Source organism: Apteryx mantelli, chromosome 12 (genome assembly GCF_036417845.1).
Source record: "Apteryx mantelli isolate bAptMan1 chromosome 12, bAptMan1.hap1, whole genome shotgun sequence".
Classification (NCBI taxonomy): domain Eukaryota; kingdom Metazoa; phylum Chordata; class Aves; order Apterygiformes; family Apterygidae; genus Apteryx; species Apteryx mantelli.
This window is the reverse complement of record NC_089989.1, coordinates 6,405,331-6,429,918: the sequence shown is the minus strand read 5'-3', so window position 1 is coordinate 6,429,918 and position 24,588 is coordinate 6,405,331. Positions and strand designations below refer to the sequence as shown.

Sequence of the window (24,588 nt, the reverse complement as noted above, 5' to 3'; positions counted from 1 at the left end):
AGCACAAGCCCAGTGAAAAACCTCGCCGTGCCCCGTATGGATTGAAGAATAGAAAAAGAGAAATGGGAGGTACGTGAAAAGGGAAGGTGCTTGTTTACAGGATATGCAGCCACTTATATTTAGCAGCTAATGTTCCATGCTGCTAGTGAAAGACAGCGCGGGAAGTTAAGCTGGTGTCGGATAGGTTAACCACAAACTTTAATCTAGTTTCAGTATTGCTGGGCAGCTGTTTCTGAGAAACTACGCTAGGATGCAAAATAGGCAAGAAAACGCCTCATCACCAAAGAACAAGAAACCAATACCGCTGCACTGCATACCAAAAGGTCAAAAATTCTCTATTCATGTCTTGGAGCTCACTTTGTGCATTGATAAATGCCTTTTAAACTGTTGGCTTGACAGTCTTTTTTAGAACAAACCAAATAAATGAAGAAAGATATAGTTTCAGAGATGCACTGAAAACAATGTAATGTATTTCTTTCAGAAGAAAATAATACTTTTAGCTTTATCATTTGACATAAGCACCATCAACAGCCCAAACGATGGAAATTCAGTGTTTTGTACAAGAAGCAAGAGATCTCCTTCCTTTCCTAAATCATTCAAAAAGATCCTGATTAAGACGACATTTCTGTACCCCTCCTGCAAGATGCTCAGTTACATGTGGTTGTGCCATTCATGGGACTGACTGGTTTATTGGAAGATGGTGGGAGCAACAAAACATCTTAGACGTAAGAAAGATTTCTTTCTATTTCATGTTGCTCTCAGAGACAGACATGCCAGACATCTCTGGGTTCATGAAAAATATATTTGTGTAAAAGATTAGTCTGAATTGACATGCTACTTTCAAAAACTATGTGAATTCAACTAAAAACCCATGCAATGTTGGGACAAAGTGTTGGAGGTTTTGTAGTACATCTGTCTGTCCTTGACAAATACAACAGCTAAAATCCATAACCCTCCCCCGCTTTTGCATATGCATATATTTGTGGGAGCAAATACAGGCATGTAGACATCTACCGGATCTGCAAAATTTTAGTTATAGACAGAAACGATGGTACAAAAAGTAAAGGATAAAACTTAAGAAAACTTAGAAATTAGCCCTTTAGAGTCAAATACCTGTAAAGTTCATTTTAACTGTCGCTCATAATAGTCCCAATACTGCAGAGGTTTCTACACATGCTTTATCTTGTCCTGTTAACAACAGTGGAGATATTCCACTTTGAGTAAAGTTAAGCATACACATCGGCCTTTGCAGGATCTTTTGCTTTCTATACTAAAGACTAACCCCCATTCCCTTCCATCCCCTCTGACCACTATCACAGCTCTCAGTTGCAACTTTTCATCCAACTGGTCATTTAAATGATATTCTGGTCTCATCAACAGAGAATAAGAATGACCAAAATGAGGCAGACTACAAATTCATGCAATGACCACCCCGATGCCAACAGTAATCAAACCCAGGTGCTCTTCTAAAGAGCAGCATTGGTTTAGAGTAAACATCTACTGACACTTCCCCAGAGCATTCTCCTAGCCTCCATCAATTTGCAGGTCAGGGACCAAGTATAATCTGAATGCACACCTAATAGGCTAAATGAGGTGGGGGGTGAGGAGTAGATTTGGGAGCTCAGGGAACCCGCTTACCTTAGCTGATTGCAGTTTTGAAATGCTTGTTCATCATCATGTCAACTAGATCACCATCATTTTTAACATCTTCCTTTGTAATCGTACATTAAAGAAGGCAGCCTCATTTCTTGATGTGGCAGGACATGTGAATTAACCAGGATACAAGCAAGTCTGAAGCGGTTATTTAATGTATTCTTAAGAGACATGCACTCATTTCCTCACAGATTCATTTCCCAGAATTATGTTCTCAACCTTCTCATCACTGAATCCATTTATGTAAGTAACTCACCCGTGTCCCAAGGACAGGAAAGACTGGCCCAAAGCCTGCATAATGCCTCAGCAAGGATGAGGGTTAGCTCACTCAGACGGGATGCGACCCCAGCTGTGGTCAGTGGGACTGTTCCACCAGCTTCACTGGGACATACACCAGGCTTCGGCAAAAGGTAACTGGAGAGGTGCTGCAGATGTGGACACCGGTCACACTGCTGCTCACAGCTGGGGGAAGGAGATCCCAGCCTGCAACACCATTAGCTGCTTCATCTTAGGCTGAGGATTTTCAGGCTATTACCAAACAGCAGCAGAGCTCTGGGATCTGCGATGGGCTCACTAGTTTTCCAGACAGAGTTTAAGTTGCTGGCTTTAACCTATAAAGGTTCTTGATGGTTTGGGGTTTCGTTATCGAGCGCACATTCCCCATTGTCCATGGAAAGCTGCGCTGGCCATGAACTTGTTCCATGAGAACCAGGACCCAGATGCCTGCTGGTGCCCTCAGGTGTTATTGTTCCAGGCAGATTACAAAGATTTTTTTTTTTACTTCTTACTTTTTGCTTTTTTTATATTTTTTATTTTTTAATCTGTGGCAGCAGGTGAACTGAGGGGTATAAAATGATTAGAGGTGTATTTTGACATAGTTCTTTATAAGCAAAAGAACAAAATGCTTATCAAAAAATGCAAAAAATGTTTGCTGAAGGTTTTTTCTTCATTAATAAAACTAGAAAAATGAAAGACTTATTCCCTTTGTTTTGGTTCACCGTTTTTCCTTCCTATTTCTCTCTTGGCAACAAAGAAAAAAGTAAAAAGCAAGGGGAGAAATAAAAGAAAAACTGAAAAAAAGACAGCAGGATTACAAAAAGTGAATTTTCAAGGCAAGCGTGTTCTAAATTGCTACAATTGGAGGAATGCTGGGGGGAGGAAATTACATACACTGAAAAGAATTCCTTTTCATAACCTATATGATAAAAATTACCTTGTAAGAAACATTTTTCATGCTAATTGCTTGGGGGGGTGGAAAGCGCATGAAATTTTAACAGTAGCTGTTTAAATACACAGCTTCTATTTTTTAGCATCACAAACTTCAGGTATATGATTTATTAAATCAATATAAAAAGAACCAACCATATCCTTTTCTGTAGGTATGAGAAATACTCACTTACGCAGATCACTAATTTTCAACAATCCTAACTGAAACTCTGGCTGTATGGAGCAGCTGTTTCTTTCTACCAATATCAGAAAATGTAGAAGGCTGAAGAGGAAACAAAAGTTAAACCAAACCATTTAAAAACCACAGTACTGTGACAGATTTTATTTCATTTTTATCAGTACTACATGCTTGCTACCACTAGGAACAGACATTCCTTTTTTTAAAAAAAAAAAACAACAAAAAACCCTATGTTAAATGTTGACCTAAAGCTTGCTGTGCCTTGGAGATCTGGCTCAGGAGTTAACTGCATGAATTTTTATTTAAATAGATAAGCACTTAAGTTCGAAAATAAGACAAATACAGGTGAACAGGAAAATTAAATTACAAATTCAGTTCATACAAATATCTCTTATTCTATGCACTAAATCCTGTGATTAGCTCAGATCTTTTAAAAATTCTTAAAATACTTATGAAACATTATTTACAAATTATATAAATAAATCCTAGGTCACTTTTAAATTAACCAACAAAAAAGTCACCTTTTTGTACTGCGTGTACTAAAAATGTTCTTGTTTATTGATCATAACCCAGTTTGCAGTATAAAACATTTGTTCACTTACATAAAAGTGGGTTCAAATAGAAGTAAGGAAGGTGTTGGCTTCAAAAGAAAACAAAACAATATTATAAAGGCTTAAAATTAATGAGGCTTCTTAATGTTCTTTTCTGCACAGTTGGCAGTCATTTTTAAAAGTCCCTTCTACAGTATTTGTCTTGCAAACAGGTCATCTCAAAGTAGCAGAGACAAAGTTTCGGCAAAGAAAATATTCAGTACATTGCTCACACTTCACACAGACCTTTTACCAGGAGGCAAGGACAGAGAACGGAATGTCAGTGGCCAGCACAAGCCTTTACAACATTTAACTTAAAGGCAGCATTATAGAACTAATCACAGACTATACACATCCTGCACTGAACAGCAATCAAAAGGACTGGAAAATATACATTTAGGAAAACAAGAGACTGATGATTTTCCATTACCTTTGACAAAATTAATGCTTTTCTCCTTGTCTTTTGTTTTAAAACCAGCATCAACACCACCAACAACTACAACTATCTTTTCCTTTAACATAATATATGCCAGATAACTACTGTACGTGAGAAATGTACAATAAAAGGAGAGAAACCACTGAATTTCCTATGCAGACACATGAAAATATAAAGCCATACAGATTCCAAAGTGCCATGAATACCAAATTCAAGTGATGGTTTATAGCATGTACAAAAGAAACTAAATGGGACTTGCTCTATGGATTGCCAAGTCCTTCAGCTGTATCTTCAGTTTCCCCTTTGGCTGCTTTGGTGAGAATTTCCATCCATTTCATCTGCAGTTCTTCATCTTCTGCACTGAAATATATAGTCTGCTGGGACTGGCAAAGCTTAAAAACATGTTTCACTTCAAACTTCTCACCAGAACCTGGTAAACTGACTTCATACCCAGGCAGAGGAATAGGACGCAGGCTCCGTCCATCCTAAAAGAAGAAGAAATAGGAAATGTAAAAATCCAGCAACAAATTATATTTGAAATGGTAGGAGTGAGGGGACACTGCACAAGGAAGACAGCTTTCCTGTCCATAACACCAAAGAAAAGCTAAGACGTATTTGGAGATGCAGAGCCCAGCACCCAAGACATGGTAGTCAGGCAGCAACCGCAGGCTGGGCAGCTACACTGCAGCTCTCGTGAAATTGCACAGTTGTCTCCACGTGGCCAGCTAGCTGATGAACCCTTCCCTACGAAGGTCATAGTCTGATATCCCTGCTCACGTAGTGAACAAAATGGGAATTTAGCCGTTACGGTATAACAATTCACAAGCCTCAGTGCCTTCTTGTGCCTTCTCACTTCTACCAGTTCCCTTCTGTGACAAGGGCCATCACGAGCGATAGCACAGACCAGCTCTCTGGGACCTCTGTGGCAGGCACGCATGCGTGCACGCACACACACACACACACTTAAATAAGCACCTGAATGCACTTACAGAGTACACTTGCATTCTGTTCCCAGGTCAGTGATGTAGCTTAGAAAACAGATAACAGACGGTACTGACTGTTTAACATAAGACAAGAAAAGAAAATGATTTATCAGTGCTTTATTCTTCTTCTTCAAGAGATTCCCTTTCGTGGTAAGAATCCAGATCCAGCAATAGCATGACTGGGGATTTTTACGTAACTTCACATAACTTGCATATTCTGCCTTTTGCCAACTTCTAAAAAACTTTTTATCAGGTACAGGCAATCAAATACAGCTGTAACAGTTGGATCAGCTAAAGAACAGTTGAATGTAGTCCCCTTGAACTCCAAGGGATATCCGTGTTTGGTTAAAAGATGACAAATAAGCAGAGCTGGGCACTGAGAGCCACAAACACAGCTACAAGGGAAGAGACTTTGAAATAAAAGAGAATTTCAGATTTAAATCAATGAATCTTCTCAGAAGATCTGGGGTTATTTATGAACCCTTTTAGGGTTGTCAAGAAAAGTCAAAGCTCAGGTTTTTAGACATCCTTTAAAGGACAGATTAACTCACAGATCTAAGGAGCAATACAGCTCTCTAACAGTCACATCTTGAGTGTGAACCAACTCCTCCACAAAGCTTTAAGCAAGGAGTACTTTGGGAGGACAAGGTGTGTCATGACCAAGTAGGCAAAGAGCAAGCAACTTGTTTCAACTGAGGCCAGCTGCAAGTCCCAAAGCATTTTCCAAAGGTGGGTGCCTAAAACTGAAGGCCAAGCCACACAGGCATCAAGCATCTGGAAGGAGCTGTTGCCTCATGTAGCAGCAACTTGTGTAGCAGCCTACTCAAGTTCAATGCCTCTGTACCCAAAGTTAACACAACTGTGAAAAAGAGACAAAGGCATTCCTCTGCCATCCCATACCGAATGCAGGTGACATAGTAGATCTGGAAGCAAACCACAGCTCTGAGAACAACAGGAATTAAAAATACACTTTTCTGACATTTAGACTGAACGAATTCAAATCTCAGAACTGCTTAAATCAGTACGAACACATGCACTTACCCAAGAGGCAAAAAGCACACAACCAAAAATGTCTCTACAGAGTTTATTAAATTAATACAGACTTCCTGATTTATTAATCTACTATTTGTTATTATTATGCAAAAAAATAAGGGCCCATCTGCTTGAAGATGGAACATTGGTCAAGGAGATTTACGGCAATTTTGCATCAAAAACTAAAGAATCTGATTCCTATTTTAGGTACAAGTCATTGTGTTAAAAACAGCACACAAATTTCTAGATCCTGACACCACAGCTGCGTCCATACAAACACGGAGGCCTGGCATATGCAAAAGTTAAAACCAGCACACACAGAGCAGCTCTAGAGCTGGACACATGGCAGCATTAAAGCAAGCAAATATGGGACTGTGGGGCACAAAATGCACAAGAGGAGGCCTTGCAAGCTCAACCACATGTCTCTTTTGCTGATCTTGTATTTATGTTTTAGAAGAATAGACACTAAGACTCATCACATGTAAAATTGGAGCTTGCCCATGACAGTGAAAAATTATGTCATTTGTAGTCAAGAATTGCAGCATAGGAGCAAACTGATGTTTGACTTGTACCTGTTACACCTACACAGTATGTGCAGACACATGCAAATTAAGCAGATTGCCTTTGGTCTTTCTTCCTCCCTTTTCTTAATATGATCCATTTGTCAACTTTTATGTGCCTGCCTGATCCAAACGGAAGGGATTTTAGTTATGTCTGTAAAGCTGCACTACTAAAGTACTCAGCCTCTAGTAATATCACATTCCCAATCAGTGATCTTCTCCCTGTGGGATCATGAGCATCTCAGGAAATCTTGTGCCACAAAATCCTTCTCCCTACCTGGAATCTCCCAACTCAGGGGCCCTTCTGTGCCTGTAAGGAATTTCAGCCCTACACTGAGTGTGTAAGTGGGATTTGCAGACCTGGTGCTGGATCCTTACACAGAGGTAAATGTCATTGACGGGCGAGTGAAGAGTTAACACGACTGAAGTTTGTCAATTGATATGCAGAAGAACTGAGAGCACAAGAGCTGACGTGCACAAAGCTGTTGAACAGAGGACTTAACAGGACTAAAGTCGTCTACCAAGCGATATGCGCAAGGCTGCGGAATGGCAGCATTAACAAGACTGAAGAGGTCTGCCACCTGGAATCTGCACGGACCCCCGGGGAGGGAAGAAGCAATACGGAGGTGTTGTGGTCTTGCCTCGCTAGCAGGGTCCTCCCAAGCAGACAAACAGACAGTCCTGTGATTGCGAAACTTGCTAAAAGTCAGCAAAAGCAGTGTTTGCCCAGAGCCCCAGCCGTATAAAAAGAGACTTGGGAGCTAGGAGAGTTTGAGCAGGGACGGGAACGTGACCTGACCATCCTCTCCGGCTGGACCGTGAGTATTCCCCCCCCCTCCCCTTTTCCTGGGACGCTGGGTGAAGGTAACTCCTCGAGGTTGAGAGCCCTCTCACTAGGAGGGTGAACAAGCTAGCTTTCAAGTAGGGATAAGCAGTCCTTCCAATTAATAACGCAGTAATCGACGGTTTCAGGTTATCCTTTCTAAATTAGTAACTGATGGTTTTGTGTTATCCTTCCTAAATTAGTAATTGCATTATTTTAATGGATGTTACTAATCCAAGAACTTGTGTGAGGAAATAAACATCCTTTTTTATTATTATTATATTACTGCCTCAGTCGTTGCTATCGAACCTTCATAGCATGACAGCATGACAGTCATATTCTGTTTTTAAGTGCCCACTGAATTAAGGAGCAAACTATGGTTACACGACACGAATATTTCATCAAACCAAACTACACAATGCTAAGAAAAGCTTCTCTTTAGGGTTGATTTCAGTCATTTTCCAGAGATCACCAGTGACAGGCAAAAATCTACCGGACATGTAATACTGTCACTAATCACGTGCACTGGGCACTCTCGTATTGACTCTAAGCAGCATAATGCCAGCGAGACATTTACTTAGGCAGTAACAGCAGGGTTTATTTATTGCTCTATTATAGCCATTACAACAGCCAGGGCCTAGGATCTGGAAATGGACAGCCCAGTTCGGCCATGGAGGAAGCACCACCACTCGAGCACCCCTCAATACAGACACCCCTCTCCCACTAGACATCCTTCCTGCTCGCAGTGTATAAGCCCTCTTATGCAAATATACAAAACAACAGATACCCATCGATGGGCCTCTATCATTTTCCCCTGCTTCTTTTGAGTAGGCTTAGAAAAATCCCTCTGTTTTTTCCACCCCCGACTCACTCCCTACCCACTTAAGGCCTAGTGCAAAGCCTGCAAAAGTCAGTGAAAGACTGCCCAGATTTGATCCCACGCCAAGACGCAAAGCTCTGCAGAACCACGGAGAAAGACGGACGCAGTTTCTTGCAGAGCCAATTAAAGCTTCACCTAAACAAGGTCAACGAACAAGCCATGAAGATATTTCTCCAAAGGCCTGAGCACCACTTCAACCTCAGCTACTCTCTTATTTTCCAGGAGCAAATCACATTAATCTATATGATGAATAAAAAACTTTTCTTAGGAGGTTTAAAAAAACCACAATTTTGGCTTGGAACAAGTCTGGTATTATTATATACACTAGCTCTCACTATCTGGAGATTTACTCTCTGTGTTTCCCCCAAATTCACTACTGCCATAGCTAACCGGGACTCCTTAAATCTGCATTTCTCAACGCCATGCAAGCAAGTTGGTGTCAGAGCTCTGGATCTAGTTCTGCATCCTACAGGCCAACAGAGGCAGAACGAGAAGTTCCAATCTGTATCTTCGAAACAACACACTGATTTCTATATCCATTTCTATCTTTTCTTACAAGGTTTTGAAACAAATTCTTTTATTTCTACTCAGATAAACATGACAAGTTGCGCAGATTCAGTTTCAGTTTGAGGACAAATGAAATTGGTATGACTTCTGTACATAAATAAGCTGTGAATTTTATTCTCATGCATAAAGCCTCACACAAAACAAACTGTGAATACTCAGGGGATTAATTTCGCACAAGAGCAGTTTTCTTGCTCTTGCTATTCTGAAGGCTGAGAGTCCTATTTCCATTTGTACTGGAATCCCTTCTTCAGTGTGAGAAATGGGGGTGCAGAGGATGAAAGCTGTCAGGGCTTTCACTGTATCAAGAGCTCCAGTTTTAGTTTGGCTTATTCCTCCTTCCCAAGAGGCAGCCATTCTTCTTGTTCTTTTTAAAAATAATCCCTCAACTCTTGCACACACAAAACTTTTATGTTCACACTTCATTTGGTCTGTTTTGCAAGACCTTTAATGCCATTGTTGGCAACATGATTCCCAAAAGGCACTTCTTTTTTAGGCACTGAAGTGCTTCCTCTCCCCCCCCCCCTTTTTTTTAACCTTTTTGGAAAGAAAACTTTTGCAATGGATATGCTGTTTGTTCAGCAATGGCAAGCCCTGCACTTAGATGCTCCATGAAAACAATTTGCTACCACAACTTCCAACTAGAATAACAGTTTTGCTTTCTTAAGAAATGGCCTGTGTTTCTCTCTGGTGGGCTGTGGTGTCTTATTCAGCAACCAAGACTAATGATTCTGTAACATCTAGTATTTCACATATTTATAAAAAGTTCAAGTGTTAAGTCACAGAATTAATGTGATACAATTAACTGATCCTTTTAAATTTCTGTTATGCTCTCAGCAGTCATGCCTCTCCAAGGAGGTTTGTTAGACGCAACGAGGTTTTTGTACAAAACAGGAAATTATGCTTGGGAAAATAACATTCAAAAACGAGTGGATTCCTAACACTCAGCTGTGAGGATGGAACTTCTGAAAGAGCTTTTTCTCAAAAGTCTAGTGCATATTATGTAAATTGGAACTAATATGAAAATCAAGTTAATATTAAGGATGGAAGCTGGATTGCTCCATAATTTTTTCCTTCAACTGGATGCAAATTGCAGAAAGCATATGAGTGGGAATGGTAGGCACTTGAAGTAGGGACTCATTTTTATTGTTCGTAGGCTCAGCCAGCAACCGTTGATTCCTGATAGTAAATTCAGGCTTGGTTATTGAACGTAAGACAGATTAACCTTGTCCTATATGCTTTCTTGCTGCTTTATTGGGTGATTTATCTCACATCTGAAATAGTTGAAGAAACTAACCACTAAATTTAACTGTCATAAAATCGACAGTCAGTGTCAAAGGCACCCTTTCCCCATAAAGTATAGCCTCCTACTAATAATATCAACAGAGGCTCAAGATCAAATGTGGGAGTACACGGAGGAAAGAACATAGCATCTGAAGCACAGAAGTTCCTCCAGCTTCCGACCCTGGTTCTGCATTGCTTGCAGGAGGGGGCCTGGACAACCAGGCATCACTCTGCTGCGCACTAAATACAGCTGTTTTATGTCCCATGGTTATCACCAACACTGCCCTGAGACAACTGGTTGGGCACTAGGACAAATTCCCATTCTAGGTCATACCATGTAAGAGGAGCTGCTTTATCTTAACTTCTGGTTCCAGTCACCTCTTGGATGACACATGTTGCTCTTGGGTGCGGAAGGCTGGAGAACCTACAGCTCTTCCCCTCGATTCTCGCCCTCTTCCCCCAAGCTCACCTGTGTGTTAGGATGAATGAACGTATCCAGTAAAACACAAGAGGTTGGAGAATACTCGAAGTGGATTTATTTTAATATATGCTCCAGTCAGCACACGGCTTGCTCCTGGCCCTGACAGAACTGAGGCCAACGACACATTTTGGTTTGGTTTGCACCGGTCCTCTGCAGAGGTGCAGTTTTCACATCACTTGACAAGTTTTGCAGTGAAGTCATTCTCTCTGCTTTGCTTTTTAAAGCTTTTTACTTTCCCCAGACAGTGACTCCGCATAGATCTAAAGACCGGTTTTGTCGCATTAGTTTTAGTGTTTTCTCTAAGGCAGTTTGCTCTTTCAGCTTGTGATTTCAGTCATGCATCTCTTGTTGACTAGAAGGGAACTCAGGCAGCTCACCGCCCATGGGAAAATTTGGACGCTTACCCAGTGTGGGGTTTGAATTCTAGATGAAGCCAAGTCGGCCTGTGTCTGAAATGCCGAATTCAAGCTCTCAGCTTCTTGAGCGCTATGCTTAAAACATTCCAAAATATTTGTTTAAAACCAAAGGTGCTCTTTTTAACAAGCAAAACAAGCACAATTCTAGGGATGATGTGCGCTTGTTGTTGAGCATTTGCTACTGGGTAAACTTTACTTTGAATAGCTTTATAAAATCATGGAGAGTATTCAAAAAGTAATTAAAAAATGAAGCAGTTATCATTTACAGGAGATAAGGGTTATTGACAGCTGCTGTTCCCAGGCTGTTCCCAGTTACAGCCACACAAACTGATGCTAATCAAAAGCAACCCCTCCGTACAACTGCGATTACAGCAGGGCAGCGCTGAATTCAGCCCACATTCCTTCTTCCACCCCAACATCCATGAGATAAAACAAAGCCATAGATAAACATGCCAAATATAAAACATGAGGTGGGGGATTTCATTTCAGCATTGTCAACCTACATTACCAGCGTTAAAGAAGCATGATCTGAATTTCTATCTTAGAGTTTATTTGACTTTCATCACGCATAAATGCTAGTTAGCTTCAACAGTGCACTTTTAAAAGTAAACACTTACCACAATGTAATTATTTCAAGTAAAGATAAGATCAGATAAGGCTATGACAGCAGCTTTGCCACATACTTTCCAGGCTAAGCAGAACATCTACATTTCCAAAGATGCCTCCACCCTCAACCCAGAACTAGAACAGGAATAATAATAATAATAAAAGTAATAATAAAAAGGCTTGAACCAGTATTTGCCATATTCATACCACTTTGCAGCTCTACACATTTTATGGGAAATTGCTTTCCCCAATGACAGGGTAATAAAACTTTTGAATATACCTGTCTGAAATCTCCGGAAAACAAAATGTAACTGAAGTAATTATCATTGCTTCGTCCTTCTTTGTTAAAAAAGAAAAAAAAAGCTGTAAGCCCAAACATTTGCTCACAACCATATCAGCAGCAACTACAGATAAGTAGGAAATCTGAAATCTCTGAGGCTTTTTGCTAAATTCACAATACCACAATTCATTTTTGGTGCTGAAATCGAGCCAAATCCTTTGACCTATTTCTCAGTTTGCCATATTTAAACTTACGCTCTTTTTGCTGAGTGATAACCCTCATGAATGTCACTTTACCTGGCTACTTCCTTGCAGATACAAAACAAGAGGTTCCGTCTTGGGGATGGTCACCCACATTTTATACCAAGTCTTCCCTTTTTCAAGGAACTGGAGGTAGCTGCTGAAGAGGCTGTTTTCAGCTGCCAATATGCTTTGCTTCTGAAAAAAGAAAGAAAAAAAAGGTGCTGTTTCCATTCATGCTTATGGGGACAGAACACACAGAATTAAATATAAAACACACTGCATTTAAGTTGTCCAGAGCCAAACAATACTGAAGTGCAAATACTGGGTAGTCCATAACTGAACAAAAGTGTAATCATCATTATATACCATCAAGAAATAGCACACTTCCATGTAACAGAGGCAGATGCTGAACTACTGTTCCCAGTGGACAGGATGTTAAATCCCACTTCCACAGTGTAAATTGAGAACGGCGATTAAGATGACACAGCTAGTTTCTTGCTTAGCAAAGTGGCTGGGAGATGATTTTAAATTAATGAAAAAGGTGTCTCAGGACAAGCGAGCTGCCTTGCTAGGGCATGGTGTTGCTGCAAGGCTGTGTGGGATACAGCTCCAGCATCAGCGGTAAAGGGACACGAGCCTGCAAATAAGAAACGACTCTCGTGCAGCACCTGCCCCACAGGCTGCCAGCCTTACGCTGCCCCCGTTTTGCAATCTGCTCCAATGCACAGCTAGCATGGGTCATTTCGCATGCCCAAAGCAGGTATTTTGGGAAAGGACAGCAAAAAAAAGCTAGTGTCTTTCTACGTTGGAGTCTTATTCTGTTTGTACTCAGTGGATTTGATTCACCCTTTCAGAAGCAGCATACCAAGTTCTCTCCATGCCTGCTTTAGATTACTGTCACAGGGTGGACAGGGGAAATGTCTGGAATTTGGAATAAAAACTGAGCAGGCGAGACTGAAAAGGTGAAGAAGTATACAAGTACTTGCACTGCTGTCTTTCAGTCTGAAACAGAGCATAGGCTTAACAACTGATTTTTGCAGCACTGGTATTGACAGACATTCTTGCGTATGGGTGAGCCACATCTGAGAGCTCTGTGGCAAAAAAAAAAATTGGAAAAAAAAAATCATCTTTTGATAGAAATCAAAGAAAAAGAGAATTCCAGTTCATGTTAGATTTTACACAGAAGTCTCTTGAGGATTTCTGGCATCTGCTAAGAGCATTTGTACAGTGGCAAACTCCTCAGCTGCTATTATGCTCATTAACAAATTTTAATGTAAATAGGAGGGGGAAAAAAAGGCTGGCTCTGATCTTTCTTTTCTGTGTAACTATTTTCTTGCATTTTACCTGATCCTTTGAAGATTTAGCACAAGGCTAGAAGTCTAAGCATATGAACGAAAATGACCCTTTTCCTTGGGTTTATACAGCAGTAATCTGCTTTCTGAATTAAAGCCATAGGTCACATTTCACTGGTTTGCTTTTTGGCTTTTCAGATTAGCAGAGCTCCCTGATGGGTAAGCATAGGTTTTCGCTTTACTGGCAAACAGCTCTGCTGAAACAGTGCTAGAAAGTTCATAGTGAGATACCACAGACTACTGATGCATATTAAGTGCTCTTCAATTGCAGGTACAGCTGTATGGCACATCTGAAGTTTTTAATGGTATCAAGCTCCGGAACCAGAGCCTTCACTGTCCGCTGCGGACGCAGCAGTTCAGGGAAGGGCAACGTGTGCTTGTAGCTTTACCCCAGCTGGTATTTCTGAGATTCTGGATGGGTTGGGGGTGCAGAGCGGACCCGAGCCGCAGAGTTCGTTCGGGCACACCATGCCAGCGTAGTTTCACCTGTGTGGTGACCATCAGGGCATTTAGCACCCTGGAATGAAAGACATTCTGGGAAGCACAGGGGTGGCACCCAAGACCACCTTATTTGGGGAAGCATTTTTTACAGGAGTTGTGGATACACACTGACAGCTTTACGTTTCTTGCTCGGGCACCGTCTTGCTCTTTTGCATGTAGTTTGCCTCTGACGAGGAGTATAACAATGTTGGAAGGCTGTTTGAAGGCCTATGAGAAGTGGTTTCCAAGAAGACATTTTCCAGGGTAAGAGGTTTTCCGTATAGGCTTCAACTGTTTGTCCATTTTCCAGGCAGTTTTCAATGCAGGGTGGTATGTGGCAGCATATCAGGGGAAGGATGATTTGCTATGAAGTAAGTTCTTACATGGTGACTCTTTCAAGAACCTGATGTACCCCTCTGAAGATGCCCCTGTGGATCCACTTTCAACTGAATCGTGTCCTCTTTTAAGCACACAGTGACTTCTGGTTGTATTTCACAGTTAAAATAAATAAAAATCTTTTCTTCAAGGTGGACCGTAGAAAGTGTGGCATGTAATAGTACTCTCAGCTTTGCCCACAGTCTAGAAAAAGCATTGGTAAGAAAAGGTTCAGCTGTTGTGGGTGAGGATAAAACAGACAGGTTTGTCAATATATTCAGGTACTTTGAATGTTGGTCTTGCTCTTGCTAAAAAAAAAATAAGGGTAATTTGTGCTGCTATCATGGTATAAAGACTGGTGACATCTGTGGCAATTGTGGAGCAGTAGCTTATGTAGTATAATTTGCAAAAGTCATGTCCTGGAAAAAGCTGCATTACAGCAGGGTTGAGAATGTTTCAGTGCATCCTGATAGTCTTTCAAAAAGGATCCTATGCTTTTGCATGATCAATGAAGAAAAAATTGTTCCAATGATATTTTGATATGATGTGAAATATAAGGAGTGCAAGATTATCCCTGAATACTTCTACATGGAGTTAAAAGGGAAAAAACAAATCTTAATTTGCAAAGTTTTGCCAACGACTATTGCAAATAACTAAAGACTGGAAACACACAATAATGAAAAGAATCCAGAAGTTCTTTCTCATTTTTGTTACTTTGACAGTTGAAGTTTAGCCACAAAATCTGTGTGCATCCCTGTACATATGATAAGCACACCCACTTATGAATAGAATTGAGGCTGCATGCCCATTCAGTGCACGTTATAGGCCACAGGGCCAAATATAGTGGGGAAAAAATAACCGAAGTACTTCAAAAAAAACCCCAAACACCACCACCACCACAACCATAAAACCTCCTGAGGGCAGCCAGTCCACCGCAAGTTTCTCGGATAAATACTTTACCTCTGTGGCTAGTCTTTTCTTTTGTTCTCCTCCTGCTTCGACACCAGGGCTGCAAGGGGTTCCTGGTAGCTGCAGAAAACACTCTTTACACACCCGATTATGACGGCTGTTATCTGCAAGTGGTTTAAACTCGGAGCATTTTGCACAGATCACCTGCATCAGGAAGACAGTGCTTTACTTCTCAGCCATTATTAAAACACAATCGTTCTTATTTATACTCTAAACAAAGTGACTTGCAGAAGGGATGTTTTTGCTAATGCAGAAGGGATGATATTAAATAAAATCCTGAAAGCTAATGTAAGCACAAGATAGAGTAGCCAATATTATATTTGCCTTATTTACCTCATTAGAATTAATGTTTTTGTGATCCCGTACTGTGTATCAAGATACCTACTAAAGAAAATGCATGCCTTTTGGGAAATATTTATGAGTAACATCGTACATGTTTTCTTTCCTTTCCTTATACAGAAGCCTTTATGCGTCAAAAAAGACCTAAGTTTAAGAACTGAGGCATCCAAAATTCCTGTCCGTTTCTAGAACACTGGCCAATATATTATCCATGAAAAACTATTTGTCTGATGCCAAATTAACAACTTTTGACTCCCTTCCTCATTTGCGAAGAGCACACAATGAAACATCAGTCCCATGGAAGTAGTGCTTGTGAAGAGCGATGGATCTACAGCTGTGCAACCTGGCTTCACACTTCAGTTCTAACTCCACCACTTGCTGTGGCACAGCTGCACCAAGAAGAGAAATGGTCCCCTGGGGTACAGTGGACGGGCAGTCAGCAGCATTTGTCATCCATTCCTAATTTACCAGATATTAATACACCACAAATGCCTTTCAGTTACAAGTGTATGTTACTGCATGCTTCACTGCAGGACATTAATTGGCATACAAAGGTAACTGCCTTAATTCAGCATGCTGTGTGAAAGTGTTAAATGAAGCACCATTCTGCCAAGTTATATAAACAAAAGCAAGCTAGCATTTTTAGCAATATTATAGTCTTGCCTTGAGGCAATTAACTTCTTTAATTTGAATGCTATTGCCACATCGGAAAAACACTGCATAACCAACAACTGTTTAACACTAAATTATTAATAATGTAATTCTTGTTATCTTTCTGCCCATGGGGGAAAGCTTTTATTTCATTTCTTTATTAATACTGAGCTTTTCAGCAGAACATTTTAAGCCTCCAGAAGTGTATTTCATGATTTTAATAGTTATTAAAAAACAAGCAAGGAAGATTGAAAATCCCAGCTCTAGTGCAACAGTGTCACCTCCATAGTAATTTTATTTCAAATGCTGAGACTGAGGTTTCTTTAACCTCCCTAACTATACATTTAGATCTCTCTTCAGCTGAAAACTTATCTCCATTTGCCACATGAATAATGGTATTTAAATAACAATATTCTGTACTCTGTACATTAGGAACACTGAACTGTGAAACTCAAGTCACAGAAGGAAGGTTTCAAGTCGTATTACAGAAATCAATCTCATTTTAGTTGGGACTGGGATTTTCAGAAAAATCTCAGAGAATTAAGCTGTCTCTGAACTGTGCTGGAGAAGGGTGTCCAAGTGCCTTAAGTCCCTTCAGTAACCAGCCCTTAAATCTCTGGGATTGGCTCTTCCAGATATTCAAGAAGGAGGACAACACCTTGGGGTAAGCGCTTCTTCATAACTCTGCTTTAGAGAAAGGAGATCTCACCCCTCTAACATCGTGTGTTCGTCCCAGAAAGAGCCGTTCCGTGAAGGAAGGCTACTGGAACGACATCCTTCTCCAGAGACAAAGCACACCGGACAATCCCCTCTCCAGATACACCCCTGCCCCAGGGGAAGCACCCCCTCTCTTTTGATCCACTGAGGCACAGCATGCGTCTTTAAAACAGCCGTGGCTAGGCCTCTTGCACCCCAGCTTTGCTCTGCGCTTCCCGACTCCCAGTGGGTAAAGCAAGTGGAAAGACCTGTTCTGTCGATGATCTGCCATGAACCAGAAAGTCTTTTGGTTCCTGCACTGAAAAAACAGAAATTGTCTTCAGTGCTCTCTGCGGAGGAAATTAAAAACCTCAGCGCACTCTGATACTTACTGCCCCGCACTGCTTACAGTGGTGCCTCCTTTTAGTGATGGAGTTAAAGCTTTCGCTGCAGCTCTTGCAAGTCTGTTTCTCTCTGTCTCGCTTGGTTTTAGAAGATTTCCTGCAGGAATCACTCTGAAATGAAAAGTACAATTACGTGTTTTGTCTTATTTTGTTTTGTTAAGTTATCGCAAAACAATTCACAGAATTATCCTGTTGACAAAGATCCTCTCCAGGCTTCACACCATTCAGACCACTTGGAAAAGAATTCATGTTAACACCGCTAATGGCCTAAGGTTAGAATGGAAGTGCTGCCTCAGCCATCAGGAGTTTCTCATGTGTTAACTAAGTGATCTCAGATTGTTAGAGAAAATTCTCCAAACCACTCTGTCCCAAAGTGTGTCCCTACAGCCACTGAGATACTTCATCTCAGAGTCTGTTGTTTAAAAAACAAACAAACAAACCACCCCAGGATCTGACCATACGGTCTTTTCAAGAAAAGCTTTCATTCTGGAACTCGCTTCTTCCATCTCGGTGCAAAGCAATTTGGTTAACGTAAATCTTTTTGACCTTGTGAGCATGTTGCAAGCGTGCCTGTTCTAGGGGAGGAGACGTGAGGAGCTTGGGAGACATGGCTTGCCTGAAAACCGAATGGTGCTGGTAGTGGATTCTCACACCACCCAACTTCAGGCGCTTAATTCAGGAGAGCAGGTTCCTTAGGCTCTTCCCCAGCCCCTGAAGAAACATTAGGCTCCTCAAGAAGGGACACCTACACCAGGAGCCTGCTGTAACAATTTTCTGATAAACTGAAGAGCATTAACACAGGCAATGTGCAGTTCTTAAAAATACAGCTTATCTAGAACTTCAAGTTGACCCCTGCTTTTGTTTTTAAATAAATAAATACTACCCGTCCTTCCTAGTTAGGACGGTTACTTGCAAGGGAAGACCAGCTTCCTGAGGGTACAGCCTGTGCTACCCACAGCCAGGCAGCATCTGCACGGAGATCTGAGCCTGAAGAAGGTGCTGCACCATGTTTCCTGGCACAGTTCCTTCACAAGAAAGGTTTGGTAACTCCATTTACCCTTGCTTCAGACAATCTTTTAAAAAAATACAGAAGAAGAAACATTTCCTCTAAATCAAAAGAGCAGAGGTATTTTACATTTTTTCTGAAAATTTTAGAGCACTCCAAAAATCAAGTGTAACTCTTAGCCACAGTTGCATCACATTTTCAATACTCTTAATTTTGATCAGAGCACTCTTGAGAAAGCTATAGATCCAGGTGAAGGTTAGGCCCACTGTAAGTTACATAAATTTACTGACTCCCCGACACCCCTCTTCCCTTTAAATCACATGTGCACCTTAAGTTGCAATGTTCACATGAACAAAAATAATTGGCTCAACAAATGTGTCCTTCTTCAAAGTCTTTATTTAAGAGCAGGATGCAGGCATCGGGGGGCAGGAGGAAGGCAGTAGCATTTTGAATTAGCAGAAGCTGCCCATGGAGCACTGGGCAAGTGTTCCCAGCACAGGGGAAATCCTGCCATTTTCCCAAAGATGCTGCCTTGGTTGTTATGATTAACCTACAGGAGACACTAATACACATTTTCAGGCCAATTCAAAATCAAGTTTCATAAACTTTAATTCCCATGGTACAGTGTAGCAGCATAGCCTGACCAAAGCAACCAGCACTGCGAGCCCTGAGAACTCAGTCCCACCAGAAAGGAAAGGTGAGGGCAGGAGCTATGTGTCATTTCTCAGAGGCACTTTTGAGGACAGAAAGTAGACTTTGATCTTGCAATTAAGGGCAGTTCAGAAACAAGTTCAGCTGTATACCAGAAGAAAGTCTTGTGAACCAGAAAGCGAGATTGCAAAATGAGTTGCAGGGACCCACAAGCTGACTTCTCACAGCCTTCCTTCAGAGCCTTTTATTCTACCTGCCTGGTCTGAATCATCTTGCCTGTTTTCCCCCAAACCTCTGCTAGAAAGTTTCCAAGCAGAAGAAAACCACGTTGTCCTCCCCATCATTCAGTCCAGCCCCTCTTTATTTCTTTCATTCTTCTTAACCTTTGCATTTCCCTTGGCCCCAAGTATCACTGATGTACCAGTTTCTCTTCACATTATAAACCATTCATTTCACTTCTCCCGTATTTAAATTTTTCTCCCTGAAAAAGGATGAGGAGACATAGACAGGCCTGGATGCCTTGCTGCTGACACCACTCACATCTTTCAGCCTCTCTGACTCTCTGCCCTGACATCCCCTGGGTACAAAGCAAAGCACAATGTCTTTCAGCAGAGCTATTGAAACCACCCTGGCTTGTAATGGCATTACACAACGAAACCACAACTAATTACTTCTAATTGGATCTTTCATTTTTATTATCTTTTCTACAGCTGCAAAAGCAATGTTTCAAACTTGCATACAAGTACATACAATGTTTTGCAACTCAGCTTGGTGAAGCAGAGTCATACGGATTTGCTCATTCAGGAAAATCGCTGCACCCCCCTATACGCACACACTAATTGTTCAGCAAAGCAGAACGCCTGCAAAGCCAAGCCCTTTCCCCCATGCAAACAGTGCAGTATTTCACTTTGCTTATAAAGAACCAGATGTAACCAGTGCGACACTGAATTACAGCTGAACAATGCCTTGGATGAATCATCGGGAAAAATGTTCTTTCGGACTGTGTTAGACCTCTCCAAGTAAGTCATATAATTAAGGCAACTTGATCTACTTATACTGATCAGCAGCAATCTACAGAGTAGCATTTTTATTTCTATCACATATATGGGCTAAAGTAATCCATTTCTCACAAATTACTTACAACTCTGATTTTGATGCTAGCACTAGTTTTTATGAGATTGCTTCTCCTTCACTGACTAGGGATGGATTCCCCTTAAGTCGTTAGATAAGTGCTAGATATTTTTCTATTAATAGTTAAAATTTGCATATAGAATAACAAGCCTTTTGATTCTTATGTTAACCTAATTTCACCAGTGTTACTGGAACTGCAGGAGCATAAATGAAGGCATCAGTAGTCTTACGAGCTGTTACTGGAAGGCAATCTTGAAAAATGCTAAACAAAAACCAGTTTTTGGCTTTTGATTAGTACCTGCACATGCCTGCATAGGAAAAATGCTTCAGCTCCTCCAGCATGAATTGAATCAGATTGCTTCATGTAGAAATTGGTTAATTTGATTTGTAGTTCAATGCGAATGTCCATCACCACTACAATGCATATTTCTATAACACAGATAAGAGTTAAGCTGAATATTTCCTCTTAGGGGTCTCATTTGACTTCCTCTATACTGTTCTGTATACAGCCTGGACAGCGTACGCTTTCAGGAATGCACGATCCATGTATTTGACACAGGAAAGATAGCAGAGAGGGTATTATATTGGACAAGATTTTCAGAAGGAAAGTTATTGAGAGTTGTGCATGGGCTTTTTAGACTATTACACTTTAGCTCACACTGTAGTGTACAAGCACTTCCTATTAATTTTATTAAAAAAGGCCCTTTATAAAGAGGTGTCTAAGTGTTTGATAAATATTAGCAAATATTAGCAATGCTTCTCAACACTACGAGAGTACGACGAGAGTACAAGAGTTGTATTCTCTTTACAACTTGGCAAATTCCAGTGAGCAAATCCAGAAGAAAGATGCCAAGTGACTCACTATTATGTCACTTTACTGCTGATACTGGGAAAGAATTAAGAGATACTTTGCCTTCGATCCCTGTGAAAAGCCTGGGACTTGGCTGCCCACGCGTCCCACAGGAAGCAGACAGTGCCACACGCTAACTATACACTATCTGAAGGGAGAGGTTCTTGTAGAAAACAAGGAAATGCATTATAATTCACAAACCCCATTCATCAAAGACGCAGTCACTTTGCAACTGTGTCCTTCATTACTCAGGCTACATTATTCACCATTGATGTATGCTCAGAGGGAAGCTAGTACGAAGCTGCCCTAGCCTTGACTGGAGTCTCTTGACCCTAAAATACTTAAATAATTGTCATATTGCTCATCTCTCTTGGTGTACCCAGCAGCCCTATTTTGACGTTAGCAAGACTGATGGGAACAAACACTTGTGTGAGATCTGTTCAGAGACAGGATACAAAACAGCTTCTTTCGGACTGGGCTGTTTTGACCACTAATCTGCTTTTAGTCTACAGTTGATTGAATTCTCTGGATATTGACAAGCGTTTTCCTCAAATTTTAAAATTCTGGTGGAAAAAAGAATGTATGTCCCAGTGATGGGTACAACTCTACAGCTAAGTGACTGTAAGGTCAAGGCCCGTGGCTGGTCTGGTTAGGGAAGCAGACACTGCTTCATTAGTGAACCACTGGAGTCTCCACTGGCTTCTGAAAGGCAGGGAAGAAACACCAAAGACCTCACAGTAACAGCAAGAAACACAATGGGCTCAGGAAACTGTTTTTCTGTTACTTATTAATTGCTCTGTATTTCACCCTACGTAGGGGCCAGTAGCTAAAAATCACACCTCGAGGTTACACACGCAATACATGGCAGGGACACAGGCTGATGAGATGCTTATATGGGCAGACCCATGAGCAACAAGTGTTTCAAATCCTTTTGTTCTCATTATGCTTATGCAGCTGTGTATTTTCCATTTGCAAATGATGTACTGGCACACGTACACACTGAGGCAGAACTTCAGTAGGTGCTTCTGGAAAAGCTGGATGTACATGAAAAATCATACTTTGCAATGCCACAGAACCATTCGGTTTGTTTCTCTATACACCAATGTCATCACATGCAAGATCGTATGCAAGACAGTCTTCCACTGGGTTGTACTTTGCTCACGCACAGGGAAAGTTTAGTATTAAACTGTGTGAACTTGCTAACAGCGCAGCAAACAGTTACCACAATACTGTACAGCAAGCGGATTGCACTTCCTGCATTACGTTTCTACTCCCCGGTTATGCTAACGCGCAGCACAAGATCCCCGCAGATCCTTCACCAGGCTCAGCAGAACCACAGGAAGGAGACATGGTTTGCTGACCACCACTACCACCAAGTGGTTTGCATGTGGAAGCTGCTAAGCACAAAATGTACCTCTTGCTCATGCAGTCAGCAACATGTTTTTAAATGGATGTCATCATTAAAGGTTAATATTTTTTAAAGCTGCAACTAACATCTGAATTCATTGCTCACACTGACGTTATCCATTTGTTAAAACACAGCAGAATGGGATACAAAAAACAATACTATGCATTCAGAGCATTTTTAGCTTTTATCATTTTTGATCATTTCCATTTTTATTTCTATTTATGAAACTTAAATTTTTCTTTAAATATACAAGTTAAGGAAAATTACTTAATATGTCAAGATATACTATGCAAACCACTGACACAAATTCTATCATCAGCTAAAGGGATCCAAATATTTACGTTTTTACTTAGTTAGAACTAAAATTTATTTTAAGATCAACTGAAATTTTTATGTGCTTGTTTTTAGATGCTATTTAAAAACATTTTTTCATTAAGTAGCTAGCTCACTATAGCACCTGTAACTCGAATAACAGTGGCACTGACTTTGAAGCTGACTATAAACAAGCAAAAATTGCTTAGGGAAAATACAAAATGGGAGCAAACAATAAACAGTAAAGAGTACATTAATTCCAAGCACACTAATTTTTAATAAAACCTGTTCTTGCTCATACAAGTTAGCTTGGCAACTTTTCACTGATACTCTGTAAACTCTACCAGTAGGTCACAAGTTGGGCCAAAGGTCTGGAAGAGCCTGCTAAGCGGTTCCTTTATTACTGAAAAGGTCAGGCTAATATGTGATATCCTATAGTATGTCTCAGCAGTTGTTGGCTGTGGGTTTTTTTCTCCCCAGTAAACTCAGCCGACCCTAAAGCATTTCCTGAAGATCTGTTATTCTCAGAAGACGTTTTAGAAGGGAGAGATAAGAACGCTAAAAAATAGACCTTATTAAGGACTCCAGTCCTCTTTTTAAAGCAGCACTGGTTTGATTCAGCAGCAGAGTGCTACGCAGAGCAAAATGAAAAATATTTTTAAAAGTACATTTTGCCTTTGTAGCAATCAATCACTGAAAGGCTAAAGATGTATGAAAGCACTACCAGGTCCTCCTCTATATTGGCAGAAAAAGGAAAAGCACACTATGAAAGAAGTGTTAATCAAAATTTGGTTCTGGAGTTGAAATTGTGAGTTACACAATATAAACCAGTCAGGCTTCCTTCTTTCTCTCTCCCCTATTCCAGTATTCAATATAGTTCCCTACCCAAATTTTAAATAAATAAATAAATAAACAAACATACATATATATATATATACACACACACACACACACACACACACATATCCTTCAATCTAGGTTCACGGTTTGTGCAGCACATATCTGGAACAGGGGGATTTAAATTCACTGATGGTGCAAATTCTGCAAGCAGTTGGAGGTGTAACTTAGATAAGAAATTAAGAACAGCACAGCTGCAGCGACAAAGAGCAGAATATAAAAAGATGCACTGAAGTAACTGATTTTTTCCTGCTACAAAAGAAACATTAACAAAAAAAAAAAAAACCTGCTCTACCAAAAGTATTAGCTTCAAATCACTTACCCCTCCAAATGCACCACCACCATCTGCCCCTGGCATAGATTCGACAGAGCTGGTACTTGCTATCTGAAGGAAACACAATGACACAGAACACTTTCAGTGTAGAGATTCTTCCTAAAATATATTAAATGTTAAAAACAAAACATGGAATAATTTAGCTCTAACTCCTCAACTGTTCTGCTTGCGAATATACTTTAGTTGCATGTGCACTCAGCCACCCTCAAATACTCAGTTGGCTATGGAGTGGGTGACTGTACAGATGGCACTGCGTTGCCAAGTCTGCTTTTCACTGACGTGCGTGCCTGCCCCCCATGAGCACCGTACAAAACAAACTGGCAGATTTTGAATTGCACTTCTCCACTTGATCCCTACAAGCCAAAAGGGCAAGTGCTTTGTGTGGTCAGTGGATTTGAAGGAGGAAGGCTATTTACCCCATTCGAAAAGCACTCATTTAAGTTTTTTCTTAATTGCAAGACATTTCTTAATGTCTTAAGTAAAATATAAATGCAAACT

General features: G+C 40.7%; 1 protein-coding gene across 2 annotated transcripts in view; it reads right to left on the bottom strand.

The window, feature by feature from the left end:
- Positions 1 to 3,173: 3,173 nt before the first annotated feature.
- FGD3 (FYVE, RhoGEF and PH domain containing 3) overlaps positions 3,174 to 24,588 on the bottom strand; it is a 115,710-nt gene continuing 94,295 nt past the window's right edge. For both annotated transcript variants that reach the window (XM_067303779.1, XM_067303780.1), the window contains 5 exons: positions 24,079 to 24,141; positions 17,490 to 17,612; positions 15,403 to 15,555; positions 12,290 to 12,430; positions 3,174 to 4,569 (listed from right to left, as the gene is read on the bottom strand). In XM_067303779.1, coding sequence (XP_067159880.1) covers positions 4,345 to 4,569; positions 12,290 to 12,430; positions 15,403 to 15,555; positions 17,490 to 17,612; positions 24,079 to 24,141 — 705 coding nt within the window. In that variant the 3' untranslated portion in view covers positions 3,174 to 4,344. The remainder of the gene's footprint in view (positions 4,570 to 12,289; positions 12,431 to 15,402; positions 15,556 to 17,489; positions 17,613 to 24,078; positions 24,142 to 24,588) is intronic.